Source organism: Hylobates moloch, unplaced genomic scaffold, assembly GCF_009828535.3.
Source record: "Hylobates moloch isolate HMO894 unplaced genomic scaffold, HMol_V3 SCAFFOLD_4, whole genome shotgun sequence".
Lineage (NCBI taxonomy): Eukaryota > Metazoa > Chordata > Mammalia > Primates > Hylobatidae > Hylobates > Hylobates moloch.
In genome coordinates, this window is record NW_026652279.1 from 40,965,882 (window position 1) to 40,987,943 (window position 22,062).

The 22,062-nt window shown below is 41.5% G+C and overlaps 1 protein-coding gene across 1 annotated transcript; it reads left to right on the forward strand.

Moving 5' to 3' along the window:
- Window positions 1-7,930: 7,930 nt before the first annotated feature.
- Window positions 7,931-18,570, forward strand: LOC131383361 (uncharacterized). The gene is made up of 5 exons (XM_058438151.1): window positions 7,931-7,966; window positions 11,188-11,242; window positions 15,207-16,216; window positions 16,308-17,385; window positions 18,199-18,570. Exons 1-5 carry the CDS (start codon window positions 7,931-7,933, stop codon window positions 18,336-18,338), a joined length of 2,319 nt encoding a protein of 772 aa, XP_058294134.1. The 3' UTR covers window positions 18,339-18,570.
- Window positions 18,571-22,062: the final 3,492 nt, after the last annotated feature.

Here is a 22,062-nt window from a genome sequence, read left to right on the forward strand (position 1 = left end):
TTGGGAGGCTGCCTGATTAAAAAAAATTAATAAATAAATTAAGACAGGGCTTTTTATTTTTAATCCATTTATAAATGTAAAACAAAAAAACATTCTTAGCATCCTTCTGGCCATAAAAAATAAATAATGAACAGGATTGGCCCACTAGGCATAGCTTTCTAACCACTGTTCTACATGCTTTTATTTGTAAATAACTCATTTAATAGTTTCAACAACCCCATGAGACAGAAGCTATTAATATATTCACTTTGCAGAAGAAGAAACTGAGGCAAAATATCTCACAGCTAGAAACTGGCAGAACCAAGAGATTAACCTAAGTGAATCTGGTCCCAGATCACATGCTTTTAATTTTTCAATCCTGCCTCATGTTAATAAATAATTCAAATTTAACATATGACTGTTTTTACCAGACCCTACGAGGCCTTACTTAATCGGATCCCTGGATACCTTCCTGACTGTATTATCCATGAATTTTCCCTCTGCTCTCAGCACTCCATCCCCAACGGATTTTGGTGTTGATCCTAACACAACAAGCATATTCTTGCCTTAGGGTCTTTGCACTTGCTGCTTTCTCTACCAGGAACACCGCTGCCCTGTGGCTTCCTCTCTCAATTCATTCAGGTCTGTGCTCAAATTTTACCTTTTTGGAGAGACTTTCTCTGATTATCCTATCTAAAATAGCATCCTACTATTCCCTGTTTTCTTTCCCTGCTTTATTTTTCTCCACAGCATTTATTGCTGCTTGGCATTATATATTTATCATCTGTTTGTTGCCTGTCTCTTTCTATTAAAGTCTGAACTCCATGATTTTGTCTATTTTTTTTCAACACTTCATTCTTGGTACATAGGGCAGTACCCTGCACATCAATAAATATTTGTGAATGAATGAAGAAAAAGCAATCAGGAGAAACAAGAAAGTCACAGAGTTGATATTATTTAGAGAAGCCATATGTCCCTGAGAAAATTCAAAAAAGCAGTTATTTTCTAAATTGCTTTGGCTCTCACCAGATTTTCAGGCTTGACTATAGTTCAAGTATATCCTTAGAATAGCTACCCCCTCACCCCCTTTGTCTCTGTTCCTTGCAACCCAAGGAACTTAACTAAACCTGAAACTGATACCAGGAATATGGTGTTATATAATAGGTCCAATCAAAATGGCTCTGGGTGTGGCCTGTTAGCAGGATGAAGGGCAGTAGCATCTCATTCTAGTATGAGAATACAGTAGTGTAGAGTATGTGGAGCTAAGCCTGGAAAGACAAAAAACCAGGGGCTGGGATATCTTGGGCCCTTGAAAGACAAGTCTTTCAGGAAACTTGTGGCCACTGCCTTAAAGCATTTCTGAGCAATGAAAGTAAAGAATTGTGGTTTATTACTTTTTATTTTCTAAGGTAAAGTGCAAGAAGAAAAGAACAATATTTGCTTCCAGGTTGCCCAGCTAGCAGCAGATAGAGAAACACCGGGCCATTTTACAGCCTTGTAGGTAATCCTTTTTGCATCTGTCCTGTGTCTTACAAATCAACATGGCATGGTATGCCCATGCTGAGTGTAAAGAAAAAAAAAAGACAAATTATGCTGCCCAGAACTGGGGTAATGAGCAGGAAAGGATTGTTCTGTAGGGCCTCCCCTCATGGGGAACTCCTACAGCAGTGTGAAAACTCAGGCAGTGTGATTGGTGACCAACAGCAAGTTCCTCTCCAAAGAATCAAGAATGTAAACTGTTACCTATGGGAACTCCTGGTGCTATCACATAGCCTATAATCCACAAGAAGCTAGCCAAACATTTCAAGCTTGACTGCTGGTTGTAGGGTGTGGATAGGGGGATTGCTGCAGATGATTGCAAGCCTAGAGTGTAAATAGGCAATGAATGAATTGTAGGTGTATTTATGTTGCCTGCCCACTTTCAGCCCTTCTGAGAGGAACTGCTCCGTTCAGCAACCCGACGGTGTCCGGTTAACCTGGTTATATAGCACAACCTTTGCCCTGTTGCTTCAACAACTGTTGCTAAGAGAACCAGGCAGGCTGCACATCCCAGGCTTACTTAACATAGTAAATGTTTCTCAGTTGCCTCTATTTGTTATTTGAATTCATAAGAAGCAATGAACATTTTAAAGCTATAGTACAAAAGCCCAATAAATTCAGAAAGACAACTCTTGTGCTCTATTCTGCCACATTTAACAAACATAAATATCCAATGATTTTAAAATGTAAGATAATTACTGTTTTCTAAAATAGTCATTATTTTAAGAACTGTAATGAAGCCCATCTCAGCCTTTGTTTAAAAAAAAATCCTTATTTAAAATGTTAAAGGGCTGGGTGCAGTGGCTCACGCCTGTAATCTCAGCACTTGGGAGGCCAAGACGGGTGGATCAAGAGGTCAGGAGTTTAAGACCAGCCTGGCCAACATGGTGAAACCCCATCTCTACTAAAAATACAAAAATTAGCCAGGTGTGGTGGCGCATGCCTGTAGTCCCAGCTACTCCACAGACTGAGGCAGGAGAATTGCTTGAACCCAGGAGGCAGAGGTTGCAGTGTGCCAAGATCATACCACTGCACTCTAGCCTGGGCGACAGAGCGAGGCTCTGTCTCAAAAAAAAAAAAAATAAAAATTTTAAAGTAACTGAATGTATTCATTTGGAATAGATATGACTGTAAATAACAGTGAATTAAACAGAGCAGTTTATTTTTCTATCAGATAAAAAGTAAGGTGGTCCAGGGCTAGCATGAGAATCCACAATCCTTAATATTAATGCTTCCTCCAGCTCTCTGTTTTGACATCCTTATGACAAAGTCCATATTCATGGTCCAAGATGGCAGCTAGAGTTCAGTCATCACCTCCCTTTTCCAGGTTGCATAATGGAGAAAGAGATGAAGAAGAAGGGGAGAAGGCACTCAGCGAATGCATTTTCAAACTGTTTCCTGGAAGGTGCTGCACAATCTTTCTGCTTATGTCACATTAGCTAGAACTTAATCTTAGCTGCAAAGAGAGTGGGAAATGTCTATGTTCTGGGTGGCTGTGTGCCTAGATAAATATTGAGAGTTATATAACTATGGAAAGAGAAGAATAGATATTGAGGTAAACAACTAGCAATCTGTGCGACATTTCAGAATGGAGCTCTGGAAATTCTGTTTCCAGAGCAGCTCAGCCACAGTAGTTGCTAAGGATAAGGAAAGATTAATCCATGTGACGACTGAGATATGCCTGGATAGATGTAGAAAAAAAAATGGAGGTATACATTTATGTAAAATAGTAAGGATAGAATTTTTTTTTTTTTTTTGATGGAGTCTCACTCTGTCATCTAGGCTGGAGTGCAGTGGCGTTATCTCACCTCACTGCAACTTTCACCTTCCAGGTTCAAGTGATTCTCTTGCCTCAGCCTCCCAAGTAGATGGGATTACAGGCATGCACCACCATGCCCAGCTAATTTTTGTATTTTTAGTAGAGACAGGATTTCACCATGTTTGCCAGGCTGGTCTCCAACTCCTGACCTCAAGTGATCCTCCCGCCTCAGCCTCCCAAAGTGCTGGGATTACAGGCGTGAGCCACTGCACCCAGCCAGGATAGAATGTTTTGATTCTTAAATATAAAAAGGAAATTAACTATTGATTGGAAAATACTAATGTGGGGTTGGAAAGGGGAGCTATGCTCTTAATGGATACCTCCACTGCCCTTCATGTTGCGGAAGTGAGAGCATAGCAGGAATGGGGAAGAGTCACTTTAAAGTGATGAGTAAAAGCAGGGCTGGGAACACTATGGCTCTAGGATCAAATCCAGCTGTTTTTGTAAATAAAGCTTTATTAGAACACAGCCACTTTCATTCATTTACATCTTGTCTGTGGCTGCTTTCATGCTATAATGGCAGAGTCAAATAGTTGCAACAAAGAGCATGTGGCCTGCAAAGCTGAAAATATTTGCTATCTGGGTTTTTACAGAAAGTTTGCTGACCTCTGATAAAAACAGCTGAATGATGTGATCCAGTCTCTGACTTTAATACTTCCTATGGTCTTAAGCAATTTCACATATAGTAAAATTGTGGATTTCACTATAACAGTGGGTTATAAATATGGTCTGATCTACAATCACAAGGATGCAGTAGCTGCATATTTTTGGGGAAAGGGCAATGTTGCTTTTCTTAAATAATGAGTTGTCATTTTCCTTGGAGAAGTTTCTATTTCGTATTGTAGCTTGTTAGGTTTTCTCTGGACTCTGCATTCTCTTGTTTTCATAAGACCGCTTGCACAAACTAACACAGGAACAGAAGACCAAACACCACATGTTCTCACTCATAAGTGGGAGTTGAACAATGAGAACACATGGACACAGGGAGGGGAATATCACACACCGGGGCATGTTGGGGGGGCAGGGGCAAGGGGAGGGAGAGCATTAGGACAAATACCTAATGCATGCATGTGGGGCTTAAAACCTAGATGACCAGTTGATAGGTGCAGCAAAACACCATGGCACATGTATATCTATGTAACAAACCTGCATGTTCTGCATATGTATCCCAGAACTTAGAGCAAAATTTTTTTTTTAAAAAAAGACCCTTTGCGCTGCTATTGGAACAATCAAAGGTGAACCTGAGCTCTGATACAGGATGATAATATCCCCAGGAATTCATCAAACATATTGTGCTGCTGTTGTTTTAGTGCAAAGTGAAGAGATTTAATGTTCTTAAGTTAATGAATTTACCTATTCAAATAAAACATCAACTTACAGAGCAAAGAAAAAGAAAAGAAAATCATCCTTCAATTTTTAGATCAAATGACCCCTACTCCTTGAAGGATTCTGTGATCTACTAGACAGAATCACCCTTAGCCTCTTCTGTCTTCCTGTAGCATACAGCTTCTACCTCTATTGAATCTGTCACATTATGCCTTGTTTTGAGGTTGTCTATGAACAGAGCTACCTTATTCTCTAAAATGTTATAATGGTATAACTTATTAGCTTCTAAATGTCCAGGGTCCAGCACAATACCTGGCACCTAATAGGTGCTCAACAAATGTTAGTTGACTTCAAATGTGCAAAGGGAAGACTGTAAGGCTCCACCACATCTCCTCTGTCTTCTCCATTGCGAAGGCTGTCAGATCTGCCTACAGCCGACCTTGTTCTGGACAATGTATTCTCTCCTCCTTTTCCTTCTCAGTTTACTTGTTCATTTCCAGATCTATATAAGCTATAAATGTGTGAGAATCTATCACATTTAAATTTTCAAAATATGGATTTTCTTCTATCTCTAAAAATTCTTATTCTGTGATATTTTTGTTCACTGGACAGTGTTTTCCCTTGCTTCCTTTTCCTTCCTTAAATTACCTTCACCCTTATGCACTCCACAGAGCAGTGAGGCAGAAGAGACAGAAAAGGAGCTTGATTTCCCTATATTCCCCACCTCCCTTCCTCTGTGCTCCATTGATCCAAAATCTCTGGACCTGTCTTGGCAAGAACTGACTGATGAGAAGTGCAGCAGCTCCCCTGTCCTGAATTTTAAGCCTCATAACAGAGGAAGAGTCTCTTCTTATTCCCACTCTCATCAAAACATGGCCTTAGCTACGAGGACATATAAATATTTTAAAGAATTATTTTAAAAAACAATTTCCTGAAAAACTAATTATGATAAAACTAGGAACCCCCAAGAATCGATACTCCCATGATGCCTTTCATAGGCCATGGACCAGCTCTGCCGTGTTAGCAAGGGGCCTAACAACAAGGATCAATGCCTCTTTTGGCCCCAGTCCTTTGTCTGTGGGCCCTTTTGCCTTTTCCTAGTGTTACTGTTGCCAGGGCTGATTCTTAGTGTTCTAGCTCCTGATGTACCCACCATATGCAGCTGCCAGACTGAAAGGGAAGAAAAATTGATTTCAGCTTCCAGCTTGAGAATGTTCACGCTGCTCTGACCTTGAAGAGGGCTACTTCACTTTCTTGCCAATCCTCAGTCCACAGCCAGGGTTTACTTTCAGTACTGTTTTGATGCATTTTGCAGGATTTTTTTTTCTTCACATCTTCTCTGTGGCCTCTCATCTTGTCTGGCCTTGTGCCCTGACCCTCTCCAAACCCAGCAGGGCCTCCTAGCCAACCAGGAGGATCATGGGCACTAAGACAGAGTTACAGCACTAGCTCCTGGCAGGCTGACAGGTACCAGGGAGGACCAGTGGCCAGGAGAGAACTGGGGCTGCCTGGTCCATCTCTCTTAGCCTGAGAATTGCCTTGACCCTTGTAAATGAAGACAGACTGGTCCTAATATTGAAGTGGTATGACCTCTGGCAGGACATATGCCTATTTTTGCCTCCTTTTAAATGTATAAGATAAAAATAACACCAGGAAGGTACAAATATTCACAAAGAAACAGACTCAATGTCAGAGCAGTGGTAAGCACTCCTTGGAAGAGAGTGGTGATTGCTTTAGGCTAGAACCACTAAAGATTTGAGAAAGTCATACAGGAGAACTCAAATCTGATCAGACTTTCCAACAATAAGATCCAAACTAGATTAGGTAACCCTGTAGTCAAGCAATTACTCTTATCTTTCCAGTGAGTGTATCTTATTATCAGAAGTTGTGCTTGTCTAGGAAATACTGATTCTTGCACAGTACTGTGATTCTAGAATCTTCTATGCCTGCCACAGCCCATACCTCTTTCCCTGGGTCACATCCCAGCAAGAGGTAGGCTGCATGACTCTCTCTGAGGCAAAGTTTAGCCTTACTGCTAGGAAGTAAAATGAAGATTCTTAATTTCTTCTGTAGGCTGGAAGTCAGTAAAGGAGAGACATGAGATCTCGTTCCAGTTCCATCTTGGCTTGCTTTATATCTCTGAACCTCAATTTCTTCCCTTTACAAAATAAATAGGCTAAATCTTTCTTTAACATTCCTTCCAAGCTCTGCTGCAATAATTCATTCCTAGCAGCATCAAGTGCATCATAACTCTGAAGGCAAGAGGAAAATGATTGGTTCTCAGGTCCACTGATTTCTTTTTGCAGCACAAATGGAAATTCTTTACAGAGAAAAGCTGCCATATAGCCTTAGATATGGAGGAGAGGAGTTGTTATCAAATAAAGCTGTACTCCAGCTGTCCTGGACATCAGTTCCTCTTGAGAAGCGGTAGAGTCTGTAGAGACCAGCAAGAATCATCTACTTCAAGCATCATTTCTGTCCTCCACTGCTCATCCAGTACACTACACACTGAGCAAACACTTTTATGTGCCAGGCACTATTAGAAATACAGAAATGAATTAAGATCCTTTTCCAAATCAAGCTCACAATGTTTGATAAAAGAAAAACCTAGCAAGGTAAAAACCCAAGGGTCCTAGCTGATGAGCCATTCTGAACCTCTTGTTCACCTGCTCAGGAAGAAAATTAAGTAGAGATTCAGAAGAAGATCTTGGAAATTAGACACACCTGGATTCAAATTTGGGCAAGTTAATATCTCTCCTTCAGTTTCCCTACCTTTAAAATGGCACGATGATAGTATATTTCTCAAAGAATTAGTGAGATAGTTCATGTAAAAGTTCTTCATTTTTTTTCCACAAATATTTTTTGAGATATTCTATGTATCAAGCATTTTGGAAGATAACTAAGGATACAACTTTGGGTTGTTGATGTGGTCTCTCCTCATAAATTTGCAGTGTGGTGTCAATATTTACTAGGTATTACATAAATAAATTTATAGATTGAAATCATGATAAATGCTATGTGTCATTGGGTTCTGCAGAGGTAGATTCAGAGGAAGAGTCAGAAGCATACAAGATTCATTGGGGGTTAATGTCCGAGAAAAATTAAGGGTGGAAGAAGCAGGATTGGGCAGGAATGAGTGTCAGACTGCAATGCTCTTGTCAAAGTCTTGGCCAATTCAAGAGAGACTTGGAAACAAAGATTGCCTAATAGAGGAATCCCAGATTGGATAGAAATGATCAGATGCTAGTCCCCTTACTACGTCCAGCCATGACACTGGGGCTGCTCCAGAAGAGTGTGGCTGAGGTAGGCCCTGAGACACTAACAACTGGAAGCAGTTCGTCTGCACTCCTTTCGGCTGAATGGCAAGGTCTTGAAGGGACATCCTCTTGGTGTACCGCCATAGCTGTCCACACTGTGAAGGAAGCAATAGGAGAGGTTGCCTAGGCTTTCCTGACAAAGTTTCTCGGAGATGTGGAGGATGAGGCAGTGTAAACCAGACCCAGAGGTGTAGGAAGGATCTGTCCAGGATTAAGAAAGAACACGTGAGAAGCACCAAGCCAGGAGACGGCAGTGCTTGTTTTAAGGGACAAAAAGAGAGCAAGAATTGAAGCTGAAGAGGCTGGAGCCAGATACAGTAGGGCCTAGTAGGGATATGTTAGGATTTTGATCTTTATCTTAAGAGCAAAGGGAAGCTGGTGAAGGGTTTTAAGAAAGATGTGGAGGAGTCAATAACATGATCAGATTTGCATTTTTAGAAAATTACTGTGGCTGTTATGTTGGGAAAGAATTAGCAGAACAAGAGGAAATGCAGGAAAACCACTCGGGAGGTTCTTGCGCAATGTTTCGCACATAGTAGTAAGCCCTCTAAAAATAAGACCGACATAGTCATTATTAATAATTATAAGTCTAGCCGGGTGCAGTGGTTCACACTTGTAATCCTAGCACTTCAGGTGGCCAAGGTAGGCGGATCACTTGAGCTCAGGAGTTCGAGACCAACCTGGGCAACATGATGAAACCCCGTCTCCACAAAAAAATACAAAAAAATGTTAGCCGGGCTTAGTGGTGTGCGCCTGGAGTCCCAGTTACTTGGGTGGCTGAGGCAGGAGAATCGCTTGAACCCGGGAGGTCGAGACTGCAGCGAGCTGAGATCATGCCACTGCACTCCAGCCTGGGTGACAAAGTGAGACCCTGTCTCAAAATAATAATAATTATTATTATTATAATTATAAGCCTGAATTGTATAATCTTACTCTTACTCCCTCCATTAAATCTAGACACTTTTGAATTCACTTTAAGCTCTCTACCAGTTACCTCTTTATTTATCATAAACAGTACTGTTCAATAACTTTACATTTCATTACTCTATTTCAGACATTATGCTTTGTTTTAAAACTCTTCCTGTTCTCTGAACACATTTCTACATTTTTGCTCCAAACCACAGTTCTTGCCCATCTGAATGCCTTTCCCCATTCTCTGCCAAAAATTATTTTCCTCTTGTTCCAAACTCTGCTAAAGTCTTTCTGGCCCACTCCACATAGCCTGATATTCCCTTCTTTTCATCATCCTTCTGGTAATAACAGAGCACTGTAAAGCTATAGTGTGTATTGGAATATGTGCTTATGTTCTTTTCAAGTTCTTTTCACTTCTTTTGAACTCTTAGAAATCAGAGACTTGAGGAGGAAATAGGCATAAAGGATAGCTTATCTTTCTGAGAAGCTTAGCATTTTTTTAAAAAAGAAAATAATAGTTGGAAATGATCCAAAAACGTAGGTCGTTTTGGACAGAAAGCAGGAGCAAATGCAAAATAAAAACTGCTAGAGAAGCAAACGTAGTTGTTATGTGCTGGGAAAAATAGCTAAAGATGATAGGAACTAAAATGTATTGAGTTATTACCTAGTGCCAGTCACTATTCTAAAAGCTTGGCATATATTATCTCTTTTAATTCTCACAACAACTCTATGAAGTATAATTCTTATCCTTGTTTTGTAATGTTGAATAATGTATATCACCTAATTGCCTGAGCTCTAAAGAAAAATAAAATTTTCTTGGGCAGCTAATTGTTGAGCCTTAGTTGTGCCATGTGATGAGGAGGAGGGAGGGTCACTAGAAAAGGTGATAGCAGCCAAATGGCTTAAGATAATTAATTTCACTTCCAGCAGAAAAGACTGGGTAGTGGGAAGTAGAGGGAAGATATACAGGCAAGAAAGTAGGAGTTAGAAAGGAAAATCAACAATATATTTCAAGGAAGGTTTGTATATTCCTTCCGCATCTCCTTAAGAAACTTTAGTGAAGACCTAGACTGCTCATTTTTGTTTCAGGGTTTTTGTTTGTTTTGTTTTGTTTTGTTTTTATTCTCCAATTATGTACCTAATCTGGCCTTGAATGAAGAGCTAGATAGCCCAACTCATTCAGGTTTATCTGGAGATAAGTTCTCCCAGGATTTTGGAGGAGTATAAATTGCAAGAATTAACTTTAGACAAAGAGGTACCTATTTATCTGGATCAACAGGATAAAATAAGGGAAGAAGAATGAGAACAGTTTTCTCTCTCTATGTTACAGTGAAGGAAGATTTTGAAAGAGCAGACTCGTGAGGAATGATGCCAGTGCCATTTGCTGAAAATGAAAGCAGGAACTTGGACCAGAAGTTTTAGAATCCTGAATTTATCAAAGAAATGTGAAGGCTGAGGCTTACAGAGATCAAAGAGTGGAGGATGCATTGAGGCCACAGTTGAAGGAAAGAAGCCTGGATTTCCACTGAAATTGGGCTAAATTTCCACTATTCTTCTTCCTCTTCCTTAAGATTCTGCTCATTGGCTTACCCACCAACCCAGGAAACAGACTTATCTCCTTATCCTCAAGTTGCTGAAGGCAGGAAGAATGAGCAAGGTTTTGCTCAAGGAAGAGCTATTGTAACAAAATAATTGTAATTCGTCTGATAGTGCAGGGAAAGAAACTCCATTTCTTCTTTGGAATTCAGGGCATTATTTGCATTTGAAAAAACAATCTCATTAGAGCAGTATGTTATATTATAAGATATTTTCCAGAAAAATGTTTGAGAAGAACCATAGCAGTCTCTTGCATGTGCATGTGTGCCCACACACAGACACACACACACTCTGAATTTTCCACTTAAAAGTTGTGGGGAGCCAAATTCACATTCCCATGCATTGGCAAAGCCTGCAGGCAGGAAAGTAGGTGTCATGGCAAAGACCTGACCGCTGAAGATCCTGTTATGGGTAGCTTCCTGTTCTTACCAGATCAGTGAAGCGCTGTGAATGGCTTTTCATAGTTAATAGTTAGCATAAGACAGACTGCAGAGGCCGCATCAAAGGAAGACAAAAATAATTATTGCCTGGATTTTTAACCCCTGGCATGTATAAAAGCACTGAATAAACCAGAGCTTGTTGGCACTTCCCTATCAGGGGACCGTCCCTCCTAATCCCGCTTCTCTCTGTCTTTCTTTCATCATTCTTCTCACTACTTCTCGGTGCATCCCTGAATAACCCCTGCGGCAGGACCGCTAGAGGTGGCGCCCGAACAGCGACCCGAGAAATACTGTGAAAAGAACGCCCAGTTCTGGTAAGTTCTGCAGAAGTTGTGAGTATAAACAGTTGTGGGCGCATAGTCATACATTAGGAGTAAAAATGGGACATTCTGGTTCTAAAGAACGAGCTCTTTACATTCAAGTGTTGCAATCTATGATGCATGCCCGTGGGGCTTCTATAAAAACTAAGCAGTTAGAAAAATTCTTGGAGACAGTACAAGAGGCATGTCCTTGGTTCCCTGAGGAAGGTACTATTAACATGGATACCTGGTCAAAGGTGGGGGAAGGCCTGCGGAAGCATTATACTCTGCATGGCCCTGATGGAATTCCTGTAGACACCTTTGGGCTTTTTAATCTGGTCCAAGAATGCCTAGTCCCATGTCCTGAGGCATACAAGCCTTTTTCATCTCCTCCTGAGGATTTGCCTCCTCCTCCTCCATCGGCCCCCGAGGAGACTCCTGTAACTTGTACACAGCCTCAACCCTTGGGAATGAAATTATCTAGAGAAGAGAGTATGTCTTTTTCTCCTGCTTCGCCTGTTTCACCTACTTTGCCCATCCCTGTCTCTGAAGAGGAACAGGAAGCCCTGGTACGTGCTTTTGCAGCTACCTTTATTAAAAAGCCCCCTGAGGCTCCTAATGCTTGCTTGCCTCCCTTAAAATTGAGCACCTTGCCTGCAACTGTTATGTCTCCCCTTGAAGGGGCTCTTCATCAAGCTCGTATGTCGGGGAAAACTCTTGAGGGATTTCATGCTTTCCCTGTTAGACTTAGTCCACAGAATCAACAGCAATATCATGAGCCTCTGCCTTTTAAGACTTTGAAAGATCTTAAGGCTGCTGTGGTTCAATATGGGACTACAGCACCCTTTACTTTAGCCATGGTAGAAACTTTGGCAGAGGATGCTTTACCTCCTAATGATTGGAAGGGTATAGCAAAAGCCTGCCTAGACGGGGGTGATTACTTGTTGTGGAAAACTGAATTTTTGGAAAAAGCTGAGGAAATTTCTCGCCGTAATCGCATGGCGGGTAATCAGGTTACTTATGAAATGCTCACTGGCTTAGCTAACTTTTCAGATACTGCTAATCAAATTGGTTGGGAAAGATGGATTTATGATCAAGTATCCAATATTGCCCTCTCTGCCTGGAAGAAATTGCCATCTTCCAAACGCACAGAGGAACTTACAAAAATTCGCCAGGGACCTGACGAGCCTTATCAGAACTTTGTGTCTCGGTTATTACAGGCAGTGGGCCGAGTGATCAGTGACTCTGAGGCAGGTACTGTTATTGTAAGGCAACTTGCTTTTGAAAATGCGAATGGCACTTGTCAAGCCGCTATTCGCCCATACAAGAAAAATGGGACTCTGGAAGATTATATTCGTTTATGTTCTGAAATTGGTCCTGCTTTTAATCAAGGTGTGGCTTATGCTGCAGCTATGAAAGGAGTTCCTGTTTCTCAGATTTATTTGCAGATGCAGGGTAGGGGCCAAAATAAGCGGCTTCAAAACAAAGGAGGTAATCAAACTTGTTTTAATTGTGGTAAACCAGGACATTTTAAGAACCAATGCCGCCACATGCCCGCAAGTTCAGGGAAGTCACCTAAGGCTCGACCTACTTCTTTGTGCCCTCGATGCCAACGTGGGTTTCATTGGATGAATGAATGTAGGTCTTGTACTGATTCTCAAGGCAACCCTCTTTCCCCTCAGGGAAACCAGAAGTGGGCCTCTCCTCGGGCCCGACAAACAATAGGGGCCCTTCAGACAGTCCCTCCAGTGACCTCCATGAGTCCCTCCAATCCCTTTCGCGAGCCACCCCAGGGTCAGCAGGATTGGACTTGTGTGCCACCTCCGGCTACGTACTAACACCTGAAATGGGTCCACAGCGCATTCCTACAGAAGTGTTTGGGCCTCTCCCTAAGGAGACTGTTGGGTTGATTATTGGAAGAAGCAGTGTCCTCTTTAAGGGGTTAATTGTCTATCCTGGAATAATTGACTCTGACTATACTGGGGAGCTTCAAGTTATGGCTTCCACCTCTCAAGCTGTGGTCACTGTATCTAAAGGTCAGCGTGTGGCCCAACTTCTACTTCTACCCTATGTTTCTCAAATAGGGCAAACAGCTTCCTCTACTGCGCGCGGTAGTCACGGTTTTGGTTCCTCTGATATCTATTGGCTGCAGGCTGTTGATGCCGAGAGACCTACCCTGCAACTTCAAATAGAAGGAAAGACTTTTTCAGGCTTAATTGATACTGGAGCAGATGTTTCTGTATTCAGTTTACAATTTTGGCCTGCTTCATGGCCTCTTACTGCCTCTATAACTCATCTACAAGGCATTGGAATGTCTCAAAACCCCCAGCAAAATACACAAGTATTAACTTGGACTGATCAAGAAGGTCACCAAGGAAAATTTCAACCCTATGTGTTACCCCACTTACCTTGTAATTTATGGGGACGTGATGTGTTACAACAAATGGGTGTTTATTTGTTTAGTCCCAACCCCATTGTGTCTCAACAGTTGCTCCAGCAGGGACTGCTCCCCAACCAGGGATTAGGAAAACATAACACTGGCATTCTTGCTCCAGTACAAGTTACACCAAAAAATGATCGACATGGTTTGGGTTTTCCCCAAGGCCACTGATCCTAGCTGCCTCCTTAACTGCAGATGCTATTCAGTGGAAATCTAATGAACCTGTTTGGGTGGATCAGTGGCCTTTAACTCAGGAGAAATTATTGGCAGCCACTCAATTAATTCAGGAGCAGCTCCTTGCTGGTCATACTGAACCATCTACTAGCCCTTGGAATACACCAATATTTGTTATTAAAAAGAAATCTGGAAAATGGAGATTATTACAGGATTTGAGGGCTGTAAATGTCACTATGTTACCCATGGGGGCATTGCAACCTGGCCTTCCTTCTGCTACAGCTATACCAAAAAATTGGCCAGCTTTTGTCATAGATCTTAAGGATTGCTTCTTTACAATTCCTCTCCATTCAAGTGATAAAGTTCGATTTGCTTTTAGCCTACCCTCTATTAATTTTCAACAGCCAATGGCTAGGTATCAGTGGAAGGTCTTGCCTCAAGGCATGGTTAGCCCTACTTTATGTCAAAAATATGTGGCCATGGCTTTACAATCTTTTAGGGCTCAGTTTCCTCACATCTATTGCTTACATTACATGGATGACATTTTAATTGCAGGAGAGGTTTTCGCAGAATTGCAACAAGCTTTATTATTTTTACAGCAGCATTTGCCTACCTTTGGTCTGCAAATAGCAGAGGAAAAAATCCAACAAACATTTCCTCTTATTTATCTTGGTCAAAAAATTGCAGAAACCACTGTTTCTCCTCAAAAGATACAACTTAACCTCTCCAAATTACAAACACTCAATGATTTTCAAAAATTGCTTGGAGACATAAACTGGGTTCGACCTTTTCTGTCTCTTACTACTGCTGACTTATTACCCTTGTTCAATATTCTAAGAGGAAGCAGTGATCCCACTTCTCCCCAAACTCTTACTCCAGAAGCAAAACTAGCCTTACAACTTGTAGAGTCCGCAATTCAGCAAGCTCATGTTTCTCGCATAGATTACACTCAACCTCTGCTTCTGTTAATTCTTACCCCTCACTTATATCCCACAGCAGTGTTTTGGCAACACTCCCCCTTAGAGTGGTTACATCTGCCCTCCACCCGTCATAAGACTATCCAGCCTTATGCAGACTTAGTCAGTCAACTTATCATGGCCGACCGCAAGAGATCTCATCAGATATATGGAAAAGACCCTGATACCCTCACTGTTCCCTTTACTCAACAGCAAATTGTTTCTCTTTATCAATTCAACCTTCCTTGGCAAATAGCACTTAGCAATTTTACTGGGCAATTGTCAACTCATTACCCTAAACATAAATTGTTAACCTTTTTTCAGCGTACTTCATTTATTCTTCCTCTTCATCATTGTCATCAACCATTAGCCCATGCTCACCTTTTGTTCACTGATGGTTCAAAAACAGGTGTTGCAGCCGTCATCGCTGACAACCGTCCTTTTCGATTTCCCGCTACTTATTCTTCTCCGCAGCGAGTTGAACTTTTTGCCGTGTGCCAAGCCTTACAAATGTTCCCCTCTGAGCCCTCTAACATCTATACTGACAGTGAGTGGGTTTTTCGCAGTAGCACTCATATCGAATCTGCTACTATTTCTTCCTTGCTTGATGATGAACTTTACCAGTTACTTTCGCTTCTACAATCATGTTGTCAACAGCGTACCGCTGCCTATTTTGTAGGACATATCCGGAGTCATTCTCTGTTGCCTGGACTGTTGTCTGCCAGAAATGCAGCTGCTGATAAACTTTGTTTCCTCACGGAAAATGCTGTCCAGCGAGCAGCTAATTCCCATGCCATACATCATCAAAATGCTCACAGTTTACGATTGCAGTTCAAAATCACTCGTGAAGCTGCTCGTGCTATTGTAAAGCATTGCTCCACCTGCCCTCAACTGCAACCTGTTCCCCATTATGGAGTTAATCCTCGAGGCTTGCAGCCCCTGCATTTGTGGCAGATGGATGTTACTCACTACCCTCCTTTTGGTAAATCTAGTTATATCCATGTTTGTGTAGATACCTTTTCAGGTTTTCTTTTAGCCTCCGCACTCTCTGGGGAGGCTGTTAAAGATGTTAAAGCTCACTTACTCTATTGTTTGCAAATGTTGGGAATTCCCCGGCAACTCAAGACAGATAATGCACCAGCCTATGTTGCTAAAGCTTTTCACTCTTTCCTTGCACAATTTAATATTTCACGTTGCACTGGCATCCCTTATAACCCACAGGGTCAGGGTATTGTTGAACGTGCACACTCCACCATTAAACATCAACTTGAAAAAATTAAAAAGGGGGAACTTTACCCCCGCACACCTGCGAATTATTTGCATCATGCTTTATATGTGTTGAATTTTTTGCGCCTGGATGCCGCAGGACGCTCTGCTGCCGAGCGGTTTTGGCATCCGGAGGCATCTACAAAAGCTCTTGTGGGGTGGAAGGACCCACTGACTGGACAATGGCATGGACCTGACCCTGTGCTAATATGGGGACGAGGGAGTGTTTGTGTTTTTCCTGAAGGGTCTGATGGCGGACCTCGGTGGATTCCGGAGAGGCTCGTCCGGCATGCGGAACGGATTTCTGGTGAGCCGGATGAGAAACCTCGGTCTGCACACTCCCCCGAGCAGCCCTCCGGGAGTTCGTCACGGAGCTCCTCGCCGTTGTCAGCGCCCTCGCCGTCTTGCCTTGGAAACACATAACTCTCCCTTTCCAACTTGGGGTCAAATAAAGCGTCTTGTAGTTACCGCACAAGATATGCTTACTACTGAAGGCAAGCCCTTCACTCCTGAAAATTTGTTCCTGGCCATGCTGGCTCACCTGAGCTTCCAGGTATTGCCCACTGAAGGGAAAATTTACTGGGCTTATGTGCCTGAACCCCCTCTTTTGCGTCCTGTTACATGGAATGACGCTAATGTGCCTGTATATACCAATAACACAGACTTATTTGGGGGCTTAGATGGAGACTTCATTATCCCTGTTTCTACCATATATAATTATACAGGATCCACTGCTACACTGCCTATTTGCCTTTCCTTTACTCCAAAGGCTGGCTGCCTTACTCTTGGGCATGAAATTCGACGTGTGGCAGGATATCTGCCTACAGCGTTACATACTATTGTGCAGTGGCAGCTTTCATTCTGGGGATTTTCCACTGAGGCGGTCGCCCCAAACAGCCAACATCCGCCTCATGTTCTTCCCCTATGTCCTGTTGTCAGGCCTGGACAACATGTTGTCTCCAAATATCCTGTATGGCAAAGTTGTGCCTATCTACCTGGAACTCAACATCAAATTCCTCATTATGACATTAATCTTACTGACTGGTCTCGTCCATATGCTTACCTTCCTCCCATTTCTGGGGCGCGTAATGTCGCTACTGGAGATTGGACGATGCCTATTATTACCACTCAGAAGGGACGAGTACAAGAACACATTTGGCGAGCCGCCGCTGCTTTAGGAGTGGTAGAATTCCTCTATCCAGAACAGACCACTCCAGAACAGACCACTCCCAAGCGAGTTCGAACTGGGTTGCGTGCCTGTGTGCGTGCTCCCTATGTGTTCCTTTCTGGACCTTTTAATATTACTGTACAAGTCCACATGGGTAAGTTAGTGTCCCCACATTTAGCTCATAGCATTCCCCATCAAGGTGAAAAAGAATACATTATTCATTGCCTGCATTGTAACCTTACCAACTGTGTTACTAGAGACAATTTCAACTTAACTTTGGCTATTTTACAGCAGCCTCCTTTTGTGATGCTGCCTGTTAATCTTAATGAGACCTGGTATACTGATCCTGGTTTTGCTGCACTACAAATAGTTGTTGAGTCTCTCACCCGAACAAAACGATTTTTAGGACTTCTCATTGCAGGAATCATAGCACTTGTTACTGCTGTAGCTACTGCAGCAACTGCAGCTGTGGCTATCACAAAATCTATTCAAACTGCTCACTTTGTAAACAATCTTGCAAAAAATACTAGTACTGCTTTAGGAACTCAAGAACGAATTGATTTAAAAATCAATGCAAAATTAAATGCATTAGAAGAGGCTGTTGAATTTCTAGGCATGAGAGTAGAGACCTTATCTACTATACTCCCCCTAAAATGTCATGCTGACTATGAATGGATTTGTATAACAGCTCATGAGTATAATCAATCTCAATGGAGCTGGGAAGAAGTGCAAGCACACCTTCATGGAGTGTGGTCAGCTAACAACTTCTCTTTAGATGTTGCCTCACTACATAATGAAATACAAAAGATGCAACAAGCACATTTAGATATCGTGAATCCAAAGGATGTTGCTGATAGCATTTTGTCTATTCTCCATAAGTTATCCCCTACATCTCATTTGTCCGCTATAATAATCAGTCTAGCCACCCTTGCAGGTATTGTTTTATTAATTCTTTGTGTTTTCCCAGTCTGTCTCCGAGGAGCCTTCTCTGCCATCACCCAGCTCCGGATAAATCATCAACGGCTTCTTTTAGAAAGAAAAGGGGGAACTGTGGGGAGCCAAATTCGCATTCCCACCCATTGGCAAAGCCTGCAGACAGGAAAGTAGGTGTCATGGCCAAGACCTGACCGCTGAAGATCCTGTTATGGGTAGCTTCCTGTTCTTACCAGATCAGTGAAGTGCTGTGAATGGCTTTTCATAGTTAATAGTCAGCATAAGACAGACTGCAGAGGCCGCATCAAAGGAAGACAAAAATAATTATTGTCTGGATTTTTAACCCCTGGCATGTATAAAAGCACTGAATAAACCAGAGCTTGTTGGCGCTTCCCTATCAGGGGACCGTCCCTCCTCATCCCGCTTCTCTGTGTCTTTCTTTCATCATTCTTCTCACTACTTCTCGGTGCATCCCTGAATAACCCCTGCGGCAGGACCGCTAGAAAAAGTACATATACTTCAATTAAAAAGCAATTTGAAAAGGAATATAAATTGATCAGGGGATGTTCCTAAATTTAAGGAGGGAAAGACTTGTAGAGGTTTAAAAATGAAAGGACTTGGGGTTGGAGCAACAGGCATTAGGGAAAGCTATATGACAAGGTTAAAAGAATTGTGGAATTAATGCTATTTAAAAATAATTGCGTCAGAAACTTTGCTAATGGGAATTAGTCTACTTCATTGACTTAGATAGTTATCAAATTAATTCCTTTTTGTGGGAATTTTAGTTGGGTGGCTACAACCAGATGCACATGAGGAATCCCCTCCTGGTGCTAGAATTGCAATCAGGATGTTCAATTCAACAACAGAGTTTGATTCATCAGTTGGGTGAATCTCCCAATCTAAAGAGGTTCTGCATAGCTACTATGCACCTAAAATTGCCCCCAAATTGTTTTCTTACTTTAATGTTATTCTAGGTTTTTTACTCTTGGTGAAACATCTTCACATGTTAGGCTACTTGTCTATTTTCATTCCCCCTTAGCCTCACTTCCCAAAATATTTCATCATTTTCTCTTTTGGCTCAACAATTAGGGAAAATAAAATTATTTCTATTTCAAAGGATTTTAATTATCATCTTATTCTCTTTTCTCATTTTATGGGCTAAAAATCCAAGACTAAATAGGTTAATTTCCCCAGGATCATCCAGCTGTTTAAGGGGAAGAGTGGGAAAAGGCCTAGAACCCAGGTCTTTCTACCACAGGCCTCCAAACGTGCCACCTGCTCTTCAATAACTTTCATGGAGTAGCTTTCTCATCCTCTAATTTTCCCTCCCAGGAGCCTTTGCCACTCATTATTGCTCCCTTGTGAGATGGAGATCAATATTACACACACACAACATGTTTATGCAAGTGCAATCTCACATGCCCTGGTTTGTTTCCTAAACACATTTTGTGGCCTTTTGGCCTAATTTGCACATTGGGCATATGTCTCACTTTAAGTAGGCTGGCCCAAATGCCCTCCTTCTCCAGGGAGTCTTAAAATAGGAAAAAGAATTCAATAGGAAATTAAAAGAATACAAGAACATTTGAAATAATACAAATACATAACAGAAAACTAGAAAAGTCATGATCCCATCACCTCACCCAACACTGTAACCATTATGATGCATGTATTAGTCTGCTTTCATGCTGCTGATAAAGACATACCTGAGACTAGGCAATTTACAAAGGAAAGAGGTTTAATGGTCTTATAGGTCCATGTGGCTGGGGAAGCCTCACAATCATGGTGGAAGGCAAGGAGAAGCAAGTCACATCTTATATGGATGGCAGCAGGCAAAGAGAGAGCTTGTGTGGGGAAACTCCCATTTTTAAAACCACCAGATCTCAAGAGACTTATTCACCACCATGAGAACAGCACAGGAAAGACCCATCTCCATGATTCAATTGTCTCCCACCAGGTTTCTCTCACAACACATGGGAGCTACAAAATGAGATTTGGGTGGGGACAAGAGTCAAACCATATTAGTTCAGTTCCTTTAGACTGTTCCTGTAAGCATCCCTTTTTTATTATCATTATTTTTCCTTAATACAACTTAGTTCAAACCCAGTGTTGGAATAAGCTGTCTATAAACTGCCTTGCCCTTCCCTGGAATCCATGAAAAAGCATCCCAAGAACATCAATACATCTAGAGCCTCACCCAACACATAACTGGGAGTTGGAAATAACTTTTCAGCCATTCTTTGGTTAGGAGGTTGTGGCAGAGATTTCTAATTGCCTATTTAATGCCCACAATTCCCTTTATCTTATGAAGATAACTCCAATTTTATTGAAGGCAACTCAGTGCTAAGTTTAAAAACTGTATTTCCACAGCTTCTTTTTTAGTTAGGATTGGTCATATCAAACAGAATTGATGAAAGGATGTAAGCGGAAATCACAGGGTGGAGTACTGAAGAGAATGCTCTTTAAAGGGGACTGGCTGACTTAGTTGATAAGTATAGTTTGCTTTCCTCTCTTCCTCCTTCTTCCTCCCTGTATGGTGGATGTGATGGTTGGAGCTGCAGTAACTAACTGTGACCATGAAGCAATACTGAAGATGAAAATTAGATGCTGAGGATATTGGCATCTGAAAGAATAAGGGTGGGATTCTCTGACATTGTGGTGCTTCTATAAGAGGTCTGGACTAACAACTGCTCAACTTTACATTGCTTGAGAGAAAGGCGCATTTCCATTTTACTTAAGTCACGCTTTTTTTTAGATTGTTTTTTACTTGAAGCTAAAAAGTACTAGTTAATATAGGAGCCAAATAAACCTGAAATGTGTACAGGAAAGCTTCCCTTGAAGCCCTAATGGCTCCTCTGAGCCTGAATCTTTTGGTTACCTGGGATTCCCCAGTCATCTCTATGCACTCCTACCTTCCATGTTGGTATCTTGGCAAAGCCAGAACCTCAGCTTTTGGACTCTTTGGGCTTGACACTCTGGACTCGTAGTGCTGAGCTCTTTTCCTCTTACACTGCCCCTGTTTCCAGTTGCATTCCCCAAGAGGTCCTGACTGCCTGGGAAGCTCTTGCTGCTTCCAAATCTTACCTGTCCTCACCCCCATTCCCACCCCAATTTAGTTTGTGCACCTTCTAGGGGTCATCTTGGCCAACTTTCTACCAAATGCTTAAAGAACATTTACATGTAGTATTTATTTGTAGGACATTCTCTAACATCTTCTCTAGTGATTTTTATCTAAGATTTCCAGATTGTTTTTCCCCCTTTCCTAACAATCTCTATCAAACTGAGTGACTAGTTCCCCCATGGTTCTAGAGAGGGGCAATCACTGTGAATTAGACTCAGCCTAAAATCTATCCATAGGTGGCTAATGAAGAAGCTTCTGTTTCTATAAAATTATTTTCCCAAAGGTTAGCCATAGAAATAGAGAGGGCCTATTCCATTTCATTCTTTTTACCTCTTAATCTTTCTAATCGAGTTATGATTCTGGCAATACACAGGATCTTCAATCTTTAGGGTCCAGATTTACTTAATGGAGAAGTGATAACTTTCTGTTTTTATATAATTAAATCCTAATTTTATTAAGGATTTCAAGTTACATACTTCAAATTTCTAGTATGGAATGGAATCATTTTGGAACTGGAAAAACAGCATAAACACTGACATCCCTTGAAACTTCAATTTTATAAAGAAAATTCTTCTGCAAACAACGTCCCCATTATATAACAAGACTAGGTATTATCTACACCTTCACTTTGGCAATAGCTATTTCCTAAAAGAATGAAAAGATGATTTTGCTACTTCGGTTCATTGGAAATGAGATTCTAGCTTTAAAGTTAGAAAAAACTGAATTCAGATGAACTATGATTACAAAAAAAAAAAAAAGCACAGTGTCTAATCAAAGCAA